This window comes from Setaria italica, chromosome IX (assembly GCF_000263155.2).
Source record: "Setaria italica strain Yugu1 chromosome IX, Setaria_italica_v2.0, whole genome shotgun sequence".
Lineage (NCBI taxonomy): Eukaryota > Viridiplantae > Streptophyta > Magnoliopsida > Poales > Poaceae > Setaria > Setaria italica.
This window is the reverse complement of record NC_028458.1, coordinates 5,198,468-5,210,750: the sequence shown is the minus strand read 5'-3', so window position 1 is coordinate 5,210,750 and position 12,283 is coordinate 5,198,468. Positions and strand designations below refer to the sequence as shown.

The window sequence follows — 12,283 nt, the reverse complement described above, 5'->3', positions numbered from 1 at the left end:
CATTCTGGGCGCCATGGCCTTAGAGCTTGCAGCTGATGATTGGCGTAAGGAAGTTGCCGATTACCTAAAAGATCCTTCCAAAAAGGTGGAGCGACGAGTGCGTTTTCACGCTACCAAATACGTGCTGCTCGAAGATGATCTGTTCTACCGAACGATCGATGGTGTTCTTCTTAAATGCCTTGGAACAGAAGAGGCCAAGACTCTAATGGGAGAAATCCATGAAGGGGTGTGCGGGGCTCACCAATCAGCACATAAGATGAAGTGGATGATCAGAAACAATGGATACTATTGGCCTACGATCCTGGAAGATTGTTTCAAATATTATAAGGGTTGTCAGGAGTGTCAAAAGTTTGGAGACGTCCAGCGTGCACCCGCATCGGCCATGAACCCCATCATCAAACCATGGCCGTTCAGAGGGTGGGGAATAGACCTTATCGGCCAAATTTATCCGCCATCAAGCAAGGGGCACAAATTTATTCTGGTCGCCACCGATTACTTCACCAAATGGGTGGAGGCAATCCCACTAAGGAATGTGACTTCGGCTATCATGGCCGATTTCGTAAGGGATCACATCGTCTACCGATTCGGTATCCCTCAAACTATAACGACCGATCAAGGAACAATGTTCACATCGGGAGAATTTGAGCAATTTACGACCGATATGGGCATCAAGCTGCTGAATTCGTCTCCGTATTACGCTCAAGCCAATGGTCAGGCAGAATCTTCCAACAAAGGAATAATCAAGTTGATCAAAAGGAAGATTGAAGAATGCCCTAAGAAGTGGCACTTATGTTTAACCGAAGCCCTATGGGCATACAGGATGGCCTGTCACGGGGCTACCAAGTTATCCCCCTACCAGTTGGTATACGGTCATGATGCAGTGCTTCCATGGGAGTCAAGGGCAGGATCAAGGCGCCTTTCACTGCAAGACCAATTGTCGGCCGATGACTACTCGGCTCTGATGAAGGGAGAACTTGATGACTTGGCCGGCCAACGACTGAGAGCTCTAATAAGCATCGAAGAGAACAAAAAAAGAGTGGCCAGGTGGTATGATAAAAAGGTCAAAGTCAAACAGTTCTCCCCTGGAGATTTGGTATGGAAGTTGGTACTACCGATCGGGTCGAAAGATCCTAAATTCGGCAAATGGTCTCCTACCTGGGAAGGGCCGTATAGAATCGGCAGATGCGCCCCTGGGAATGCATATATTTTGGAAACAACAGAGGGGGAAGAATTCACTAGGGCTCTGAATGGGAGATATTTAAAAAGGTATTTCCCGAGTATATGGGTCGGGGCCTAAAGAGATAAACACAGTCAAATATGACCGACACAACTCGGTTTTGAGATTCACATGAGATCGACCAGATTGGCCGAGTACGTTCATAGATGGCCGATTACATTCATTCGGGCCGATTACATTCGGTACGGGCGACTGATTACATGGCCGACAAAACACTAAGTCGCCCTTAGAATAAAAAATACAACAACTAATTATTCTTGTTCTTACGCTCCCTCTCAGCCCTACCCAACTCTATCATGAGCCGGATGTAGTCTTCTTCTATGGCCTTCATGGAACTCTCTGCTTCGACTTGACGGGGAAGATCCGTGGGAGGGCGCGAGGCCTCCGCCGCCGCCAGAGCAACGGGCCGAGGAAGCATGCGGACCCTGTCGACGGAAGGCCGCGGGTTCGGAGGAAGCAGACGGGCCCTAGCGGTAGGAACCCGCGAGTCACCATTCCTTTCCAGAAAGTCCAAGACCGAGCAGGCCGTCGAGGTAATGTCACTCTCGGGAACATTACGGCAGCGACCCATCGTAGCTAGAGATCGATCGCGGTGTTCGTTCACCACGGCATCCAAGACCACTCGGGCTTCTGCGGTAATATGGTCTTCGAGCTCCTCTTGATGAGCCAAAATCAGAGCCTTGTCCTCCAAAGTCAAGGGGTCCTCAGAATGTATGCACTCAATGGCACGCACGAGTCCCGGACTAAGGCGTTGAGGCTGGAACAAAGAAGGCATAAGACGGCACATCCTATTCCTAGAGATCCAAGAGAGAAGGCGAAGCGTCACCTGGTTGACGGAGGAAGACGATGACGAGGCCATGACAATGTGGTTGCGCCGATGAGAGGAAGAGGAGAAATGAGATAGAAGCCAAATCGGTGTTATCGGAAAGGAAGCGCCGGGGTCGATATTTATGGAGGGACACAGTAAAATCTGATGAAGCCACGTCCCATCGGTAATAAGGAAGGCAGTAAATAGAAAGCATCACGAAAGGTCGGTCAAAGACGGCAGTAAATATTCGTACAAAACGGTCAGAGTTTTACAGATTACCCAAAAGGGTATCGATAGCCGTGACGGCCCGACGTCGGATCTGATCGGCAGAGTCGAGAACCCGTTGGTCTTCTTCTGCCGATCCGGGGACTTCCGATGCGGTGCGGTGGAGCCTCAGAGCTTCCTGAGCAAGACGCTGCCTCTCCCGTGTCAAATCGGCAATGGCCGAAGGTAATTCTTGAAGTCTGCTCTCTTCGGCGCTGATGGCTTTGGTTACTTGTTCCATCTCTTTGGCAAGGTCCGCCCTCCGTCGTTTGAGGCGATCTATTTCACTAATGATCGCCGGCCGTGAATCTTCCAAGACATGGATCCGCCGATTTGCTTCTCGAGCCTGGTGCTTGAAAGCATTTTCATCTTCACGAATCTTGGCCAGTTTCGCGCGATCGGCCATATGACGAAGGGCTCTAAAAACAGGAATCCTCATGGACTCAATAAAAGCCGCCGGTGCCAACGCCTCTTCCGCTTCCTCTGGTACACGTCCACTGACGTCACTAAAGAGCTGCCGAATCGGCGAAGCATCTTCTACCAATCGGCCGATATCCCCTTGAAGGAGGGATCGGATATTGATAAGCTTAGCCCGGACGTCGTCAGGGACGGAGCTCAATGCAACTTGGCGAGAAGAAGTCTCCTCATCATCAGAGAGAGCGACCGCGAAAGAGAAGAGACTGTTGTTGGGAGAGTCCTGTTCCTGAAAGAATAAAGAAAAGGGGTAAATCGGCAGGGGGGGCAGAGTAAATGGTAAATCGGCAGGGGGGCAGAGTAAATCGGCTGGTGAGGTTAGTTCAAGAACTTACCCTCTTAAAACGGATTTCCTCGTGCTGCACTTGTAGAGCCGTTGTACCTTGTTCAGTGACCTGAGTCATAGGTTCATCCGATGAAGAAGACTCTACTACAATCGGCACTGTGCTCGGACCGGCTCCCTGGGAAGGAATCGGTTGTTGAGGGACGCTTGGTGTGCCGATGGTTTGCGTCGAAGGATCGGTTAAAAATCTTATGCAAATACTCGAAAGAAGACCACAAGACAAGTACTGTACCTCAGTGGATGAAGGCAGGGGCGTGATGGCCTCCGGTCGAGTTGTTGCTGACTGTGGTATTTCTATAGAAGAATCCTGAGAAGTACAAAGAGTTAACAAGAGTAATCACCGAGTTGACAAATCGGAAGAGATAAAAGCTTGAACTCACTTGTAAAGCTTCCAGCAGTAGTGAGGCGGCTGCCGCTCCGGCTTGTGTAATGGCTTGAGTATCAGTACTTTGCGTGGCCAGGAACGGTGCAGTTAAAGCTTCTGCCGATGTGGGTACAGGAGGGTCTACCGATTCTGTACGAGCCCGAACTCGGCGACTGGTCTTTTTGACGACTTTCTTCTGAACTCTCTTCGATCGGCCAGCAATCACATCGACCGATGGAGCGTCATAGCCGATGAGAGGGTAAGTGGTGTACGGGTAGCTCTCTATTAGCCGACCACTGCGGCTGTGCGTGGGAGGGGCTTGATTCCCAGCCTAAAAGAAAAATGAAATCATTAAGTGCTCAAATTATGGTGAAAAGAGTACAGTCAGTGATCAAAAATACCTCGGCGTTGGGGTCAATGTTGGATGGATCCAGAAGGTTGCAGTACGCCGATGCTGAATTGCAGAATAAGAATTGCTTCCATTCGGCCCACCAAAGCTTGAAAGGTTGGGTTGCAAATGGATATAATAGCCATTCATTCAAGTTGATCGTACTGGAATCCGGAATTCGGTCTCGCAGCCGGCAATAGTCCAGGCCAGATTTGAGTGCTTCTCTAAACTTGATTTGGCCAGCAAAATACACTCGTATCGGCAGTTGACCCATGCCGAATTGCCGAGCAGCAGTAGATGGGTTGTAGAACTCATATGTGGGGGCATTTTTCCCCGAGAAGAAGTTGGCCGGTAAAAGTCCTGGTTTGATCAACTCTTCATAAAGGCCTTCATCAAATCGGCCAGAAGTCGAGTCGAAGCAGGAGGGGAGTTCGAAGACTGGGATGTCTCGTTGGTATGGGAACCAGATAGTGGCGTCCTCATTGAATCCGTTATAAAAGCACCGAAAGTATTCGGCTACTTTTGTGGCAGAATATGCACAACCTGGAAAAGCTGACGCTGCTTCGCCATAAGACATACATCGGCGACGCTCTGTAGGGTCTTCTGCCGATTCAATATTGGGAAATGACATACGGTCCACTGGCTGCCGAGTGATCCTGCTCATATAGAGGTTCAACCATAAATTGACGAACCACCAAGGCCCACCTGGGTTGCCGATTGATTCCCCTTTGGAAAGTTTTGTGCCGATTTGGTGGAGCATGTGATACACGGCACCCAGAAGATGTTTCCCGAGAGGAATGCGGATTCCCCTAGACAGTGCTTCGGCTAAAGGCTGAGTGTTGGTTGTTGGGCCGGCGGCTCTTCCACAGAAGAAGTGTTTTTCAAGCCACATTAACAGGAAAGCGGTGTGCTCCCTGTTATCAACAGTACCCGTTTTCTGGTTTTCACTAAGGAAGCCCTTCCAGCCGCCGATTCCTCTTGTGTCCAGCCGATGCGACGGAACGTTCAGAAGTTGATAAGGCGCGTCAGGGGAGGATACATCTAAGCCAGTCAAGAGGACCACATCGGCCAGGGTGGGGGTCATAGGACCATGGCCAAATAAAAATGCATTAAGGGCATCAGACCAAAAATAGGAAGCTGCCATCACCAGCGGCTCGTTTTTCTCCATTTGTGACATAGAAAGGTTGATGCATTGGCCGATTTTGAGCTCATCCCATGAAACGCTCTTTGATGCGGCTACCCGTTGGTACCATTCCCTCCAACCAGGGGTTTCGTTCGGCCAAGATCTAAAAGTACTTGCCCATTGATTCAAGTTCATATCGGACCGTTTGAAAGGAATCCGGTCAGTTTCCGAATCTATAAGAATCGCCGGATCTGGGTTTCCCATAGGACCAAGACAAACAAGGCCGGGACTATCCGTAAGTTGAATGGTAATTCTATCTCTAACCGCCTAAAAAAGGGAAAAGAGGGTATATGAATATAAGGAGTAAAATCTAAAACATTGCCGATAAGGGGCGGATTCGGTATTTACCTCCGGGATAAAGTTCTGAGTAATCGGCGTAGCCGCCGACGTTGGCGCAGATGATGGGGCTGTGAGGGGAACCGCCATTGGGATTTCTGATGAAGCCCTTGCATCTGTTGAAGAAGTGACGACCGTCGCTACCTCCGCCGGAGGAGTCGTCCTTGCGGCGTCGCGTGCTGGGGAGTTACTGGAAGGGGTCGCCATTGAAGGGAAAGGGGAAGAACTGGAAGACTTCGGTGGCGAGATTGAAGAAAGAAGAAGGTGCGTGCGATGGAGAAAAGATGTGAGCTTGAAGATGAGTTGCGGTGAAGTGATATTTATAGGGTGCCTGAAAGAAGGGTAAAAAAGGGATTTTCACCGCGCCGGCGCGTCAAGTTTTCGGGGTAGTGGCCGTCGTGGGCGCCCGTTTCAAAAAAATTGCAATGATCAGCCGGGAGACCGCGAAACGGAAGGATATTTTCACTGCGGCCGTTTCGGAGGAGAAGTTATGAAGAATTTCGAAATAAAAGATTATATTTTACTCCGAAACTGGGGGGCATGTGTTGACGTCAGATTTCGTCATCAGTAGAATCGGCGTCAAAGAGGGAAGAAATCGAAAGAATACAGTTGGGAATCGGTCAAAAGGTGCTACAGTGTGGAATCAGTCAAGTGGCTTTTGCTTCGCTTCAGGTTCCCAATCGGCAGCCCTTTGCTGATAAGAAATCGCCCGACCAGGAAGGAAGACTAAAGTAGGCCTATATGGGCCTGGTTAGGTGGAAAGATAAGGTGGAGTTCAGCCCACGAAGCGTGGGGTAGTTAGTTTAACACGGATTGTGCTTGTAGATATTTGTTTTCTGTTTGAATTAGAGATAGAGTCCTACTCGGTTAAGAAAGATTATTTGTACGGGGCTATAAATAGCTACCTTTGTAAATCTGTAAGACATCAATCAATCAATACAACAAGTTACTTTATTCTTCATACTACTTTCAAGCAGGCGACTTCGCCATCGTTTTTTCTTCTCACGAGTTCGTGCGGGTTGGCAGGGCTGCATCATCTTGATCTCCGGCCGGTTCTGTAAGTTCCGCTTATCGAGTAACGTCTAAGCTTTAACTTCCGGCGTATCGCTGTCGTTTCGTTTAGATTTATTCACCAGTTATCGATATCAACTAGATTCATAGGTTTTTTACCTGTTTTTCTAGCTTTTATCACCAGTTATCCCGCTAGGAATCGGTAGTATCGGCTTTTATTACCTTCTGTTGTTAGATCCGTTCGTTGCCGATTAGATCTTTTCCTAGTGTTATTTTCATAAGCTTTGTACCGATTGTTTTAGTAGTTTTCTGTCTACAAGGCTATAAGGATCGCGCTCTCTCGTAGCCGGTTACTTTACTACAGTAAATCGGCCGATCTGCCGATTTGTCCTCTCGATCGGAAACTTAGCCGATCGTAGTTACCGAATTTGACACGTGTTCTTCCTTGCCAATCAACAGGTCAGATTGGCTGGCACGCCGCGCGAACCGCACCAGGGCATTCACCCGAACAGGAGCTAAGCAGATTCTCCCGGGTCGTGTGTCGGCCGCTGGACCGATTTCTAGCGCCAACAACTATATTATAGTCATTATATATATTCACCTGTGGAATTATTTATTGATGCGAGTGAACAGGAAATTATTGTTGCGGATACGTATGGACATGGTCCGAGTACTCCTACTCAGCCCAATAGTCGGTAGCGGCCTCTAGCAAGACGTGCCAACTCCTATACGCACACGAAGATTATATCAGACGAACCATCACAACATCACGTACATGCTATTCCCTTTGCCTCATGATATTTGGTCTAGCTTCAAGCCGACCGCTCTTTCTCGATCCTGTGATTTGGAATCCCTTTGTAGGTTAACTCTTAACCGTACGTAGCATGGCCATGCATTTTCGGATCCGATCACTCGAGGGGCCCAGAGATATCACTCTCAATCAGAGAGGGGCAAATCCCATCTTGATTGACCATGCCTCACAGCATGCTTCCTGACAAACTCGAAAGCTACCTTTTTAACTACCCTGTTATCGTGTAGCGTTTGATAGCCTCTAAGTAAGTCGATCGACATCTTGAGTACATGCGACAATCTCAGGTCTAAGGACAAAGCGTACATGTTGTGTAAAGAGAGAACTACTTCTCGCGTTGGGTTAGTCCTAGCACATGTCTCTACATGTGCCCACATTATTAGTTTGACATCTCCATATCCATGACTTGTGAAACATAGTCATCAACTAATACATGTGATAGTCTAATATTCATGTGTGTCCTCACATGAACTCCGACTAGGGATAACTTTAGAATAACCATACAAGTAAAGAGTTTCATATACAATTCACATAATTGCAAATCAATTCAAGTAGCCTTTTAATGGATATTCAATGAACACAATATACAAATCATGGATACAATCAGATATCATCATCTCTATGATTGCCTCTAGGGCATACCTCCAACACGAGGTGCCCATCGGCCATGCACGGGGTGCGAGGTTCTATCCAAAACCGACTTTCTGGAACCTCCCCATCCAGGATGGAAAGACGACTGATGTATGGATTGGTAGAGCACTCACATCACCCCATTATCATCCCACACCGGGCATGGACGACTTGACATTGTAGGAGCCCAAGATGTGGATGGATGCTGCCTTTGCTTCACCTAGTCGCTCCTCTGTCTAACAACCGCTCTCGGGCGAACCTTGCTTTCTTGGTGAGCAGGTGACCTCATTCTCTTTTTTACCGGCCGATCACTTGTAACAGCCTTTTCTTTGGTATACTTGTTCAGAAGCATATCAAAGGTGACTTTCTGCCTGGGGCTGCTCCCCTGATCTTTTGCCATATTAAGCTTCCAGGTCCCAATCTCCGAGTGCTTGGGCTTTAGCATTCGGGGATGGCCCTGTGTCAGACCAGTCTGACCGGTCTCCGGAACCGGTCTAACCGGTCCAGCCTGACCGACCAGCTCGGATGACTTTTGGCCAGATCCCGAGTGCGAGGCTTGCCCCCTGTGTCCAGAGGCTTTCACAGTAACCTTGAATGACTCTCTACCATCTTGAGTCCTTTCACACACTACTTTCCTCATCCATTCTTTGCCTCTCAAATCGGGCTTCTCTTCCCCGATTATCACATTTTTCCCTTAGTTGCTTCAGTTTGATGCGGCCAAACCAGCACCTTGGGTTGCTGAATATCCATTGTGTTGATAGGAAAAGGTGTCTTGTCCACTTGCATTTTATGGAAAGTCAACCGGCCTTCATTTATAGCCGATTGAACTTGTCGACGAAACACATTGCAGTCATTAGTAGCATGAGAAAAACTGTTATCAAGTAGAGGCATGGTATGAGTTATTTTCAAGTGCCCAAGTTTAAGTAATTCATCAAAAATACGATTGCACTTGGAAACATCAAAAGTAAATTTTACTTCTTCTTGCTGACTCTTTTGGGCTGGCTTAAGTGATGCACAAGAGTAAGATTTAGCTTTAGAAAGCCATACAAATTCAGTAATGTAAACTTCATTGTCATCATCGTTCGAACTATCGGAATCATACTCGATGTCATGCATATTAGACCGACGAGACTTAAAGCTATCTTTTTCTTTGGCAATTCTAAGTTCCATTGTTGAGGCCTTCATTAACACTTGTGCGGTAGTGTGAAGCTCAAAACCTTCTAGCTGATCTCTAATGGAGGATTTCAAACCCTTAAGCACGAGGTCGGCTAAATCACTATTGGTTAGTGGCAAATTAAAGCACCGATTTTTTTGTTTTTTTGAATCGTCTTATGTAATCAAAGACAGATTCTTCTTTGCCTTGCCTAACCGATGTCGAATCTGTCAATTTTAATTGAAAATTCCTGGTATAAAAATGATCATGAAATTTTTGCTCTAATTGTTCCCATGAATCAATAGAGTCGGGAGCTAAGGACGAGTACCAAGCGAAAGCGGTTCCAGTTAATGACAAGGAAAATAAATGAACGCGCAAAGCATTATAATATTCCGCCTTGCCTAGTTGAGCCAGATATTGACTAATATGTTCCCAAGTAGTTTGGTTATCTTCGCCACTAAATTTAACAAAATCAGGCATGCGCCAACCGACTGGGTAGGGAACGTAGTCAAAATCGGCTTAATACGGCTTTTGATATAATTTCGAACTCCTCTCTTTGCTTTGCATCAAAGATAACACCTCCTCTCTAAATTTCCTAATCTCGCGAAGGGAGGGTATCTCTGAGTGCTCTTGGGCTGATGTATTCACGGTGCTCACATGGGGTGGGTTGCCGTTCTGAATGCGGTGCAAATCAGAAAACACGTCATTCGAGATCCCTCTAGATGCCACAACGCTATTGGGGATTGGAGGAAACGTGTATGCTATCATGCCAAACGAGGATGGTTTAACCCCAAACTCACCAACACCGTCAGAAGCGACCGAGCTGGGCACAACAGCGATCGGCACTGACATTTCAGGGATGACGGTCAGCTGGCCGGCCTGAAAGGCCTGACCGGTCTGACCGATCGCCTAGACCGGCCTGGCCGATCTCCTAGACCGGTTTGCCCCAAATAGAAGCTCAATGGCATGCCGTATGCAAGGTTTTCAGGGATGGCTCCCATATTTGCTAGTGAACTAGTTTGTGTAGCCCCACACGAGTCTACTTGCGAAAAGTCATTTTTATTATAAGAAATGGATTTATTTCCTACAAGTTGATCTATCCGAGCCATTAATGTATTAGTGATCCTATTTTGATCAGCAAGACTTTTACGGAGCTCATCATTAACAGCGGCATGGTCGGAGGGGAAGATAACTTACATTGCATACTTCTTCGACCATGCTGTCTTTCATCTTGATCGCGGGCAACTCGAAGTCTTGAACTCTCGTCGTCTTGCCCTTGCGATCTTTCTTGACGCCCATGAGATATTGTATCTTGACGTATTCCTGGAGCGCTGCAAGATTCCGCTCCTCCTCCTCACTGAGATCTTCCACGGAAGCCATGATGATATTATCTTTGTCGATGTCCGTATTAGATTCCATCTTGCTAGGGTCTTCCGGAACAGTTATAGAAACCAGATCTTTCTTTCCCCAGCAGAGTCGTCAAAATGTGTTGACGCTTTTTCTGATCAACACACGAGTGCGCTAGCTCGCGCGTGTGTTAGGCAATCACCTCGTCGGTGCCTCAGCACCTGGCCGGTCAGATCGGTCAGGCAGGCTAGTCGGACCAGTTTGCTGCTGGGCGTCGCGAAAACCTAAGAACGCTGCCTCGGGAGGGACCCCGTCGGAGATGGCGTGCCTAGGATTGCTCTGAAATCGGTCAGGCCACTCAGAGCTTCCTCAACCACCGTCGAGACGAAGGAGGAAAGCAAGGGGGTTGGAAAAGCTAGGGTTTGGAGATAAAAGGTAAAAGTTTGTTTGTCGATTGGGTATTAGCTCTCAATCGACCAGGACCCTCTATATTTATAGGGTGGGAGGCCTTTTCCCGTAAAAAAGTCCAGCGTTCAACTCCAATTCAGCTATACTCAGACAAACCGGTCTGACCGGTCAGGCAAACCGGTCAGACCGGTTTTGTCTGCCGGATCGGCTTTTGAGGCGGCGCTGCCATTTTGGGCGTCAACGACAGCCATGCAGAGTAACGTCACTTTTCTTAGGCCCACGTAGCTGGCGCCATCTCAATTATTGGCGCGCTGCTACTGTTGAACACGATACCATCCACAGCCAGCCAGTGAGGTAGTCTGGCGGTGGTAATTGGTATACAGTGTCTACCACCTCTCCACTGCTCCTGCGCAACCCAAAGGGATAGAGAGAGAGAGAGCGCCATGGCCAAGGCTCACGTCCTCGTGCTGCCGTTCCCGGCGCAGGGCCATGTCACCCCTCTCATGGAGCTCTCCCACCGCCTGGTCGACCACGGCTTCGAGGTCACCTTCGTCAACACCGAGGTGAACCACGCGCTGGTCGTCGGCGCGCTGCAGGCGGCGGCGGGCGGCGGCACGTCGGCGCTGGCCGGCATCCACCTGGAGTCCATCTCGGACGGGGTGGCAGACGATGAGGACCGCAAGGACCTCAACAAGCTCATCGACTGCTGCACCAGACACATGCCGGGGCACCTGGAGAGGCTCATCGCCGAAATGGAGGCGGCCGGGAGGCCCAAGGTGAAGTGGCTCGTCCCCGACGTGTGCATGTGGTGGTCCTTCGACGTCGCCAAAAAGTTCGGCATCCGCGTGGCCTCCTTCTGGCCGGCGGCGGTGGCGTGCTTAGCCATTAGCCTCAAGATCCCCAAGCTGACAGAGGAAGGGCTCCTCAACAACAAGGGTTAGTACGAAATATGTTAAAGATCTATTGCTTCTGATCATACTCTTTCTTCCCTCTATTTAATTGTTATTAGTTATGGTTTTTCGTTTGATCATGGACATATATAGATAAGATAAGATAAAGAGTTCTGAGCTGCTACTATAAGATAAGAGGCCAGTGTGCAAAGTGGCAGAGCTTGCCAAATGAATTGATAGAAAGCAAATAGGTCGTGGAACCTGCTTGGACAAGTTTTGGAGGTCAAGGAGCATGGCCTACCTTGGCTGAAAACAAGGCTAGATACTTGATACTATGCACTTAACCAAAAGATAAGATTTGAACTTATTAAAACTCTAATTGCACAATTAATATTATCAAGGGGTGGAGTGGATGCTGCTAAGAAAATGGCCTTCTGTACCGGTTGGGAATCCTTTTAGTACTGGTTGTGCAACCAATACTACTAGTTCGGTACTAAGGGGCCCTTTAGTACCGGTTGAAATAACCGGTACTAAAGAGGTATTAAAAAATTTCAAAAAATCCCGACCTCCCTCCCTCTGTCCCCTCTCCCACCCGACCCCTGCCACTGCCTGCCCTCCCTCCTCCCGCCACCCTCCGCC

General features: G+C 48.4%; 1 protein-coding gene across 1 annotated transcript in view; it reads left to right on the top strand.

Moving 5' to 3' along the window:
- Positions 1-11,105: 11,105 nt before the first annotated feature.
- LOC101777980 (UDP-glycosyltransferase 83A1-like) overlaps positions 11,106-12,283 on the top strand; it is a 9,038-nt gene continuing 7,860 nt past the window's right edge. Inside the window, exon 1 of the mRNA XM_022823300.1 lies at positions 11,106-11,690. Within this exon, the coding sequence (XP_022679035.1) occupies positions 11,198-11,690 (493 nt within the window). The 5' untranslated portion in view covers positions 11,106-11,197. The remainder of the gene's footprint in view (positions 11,691-12,283) is intronic.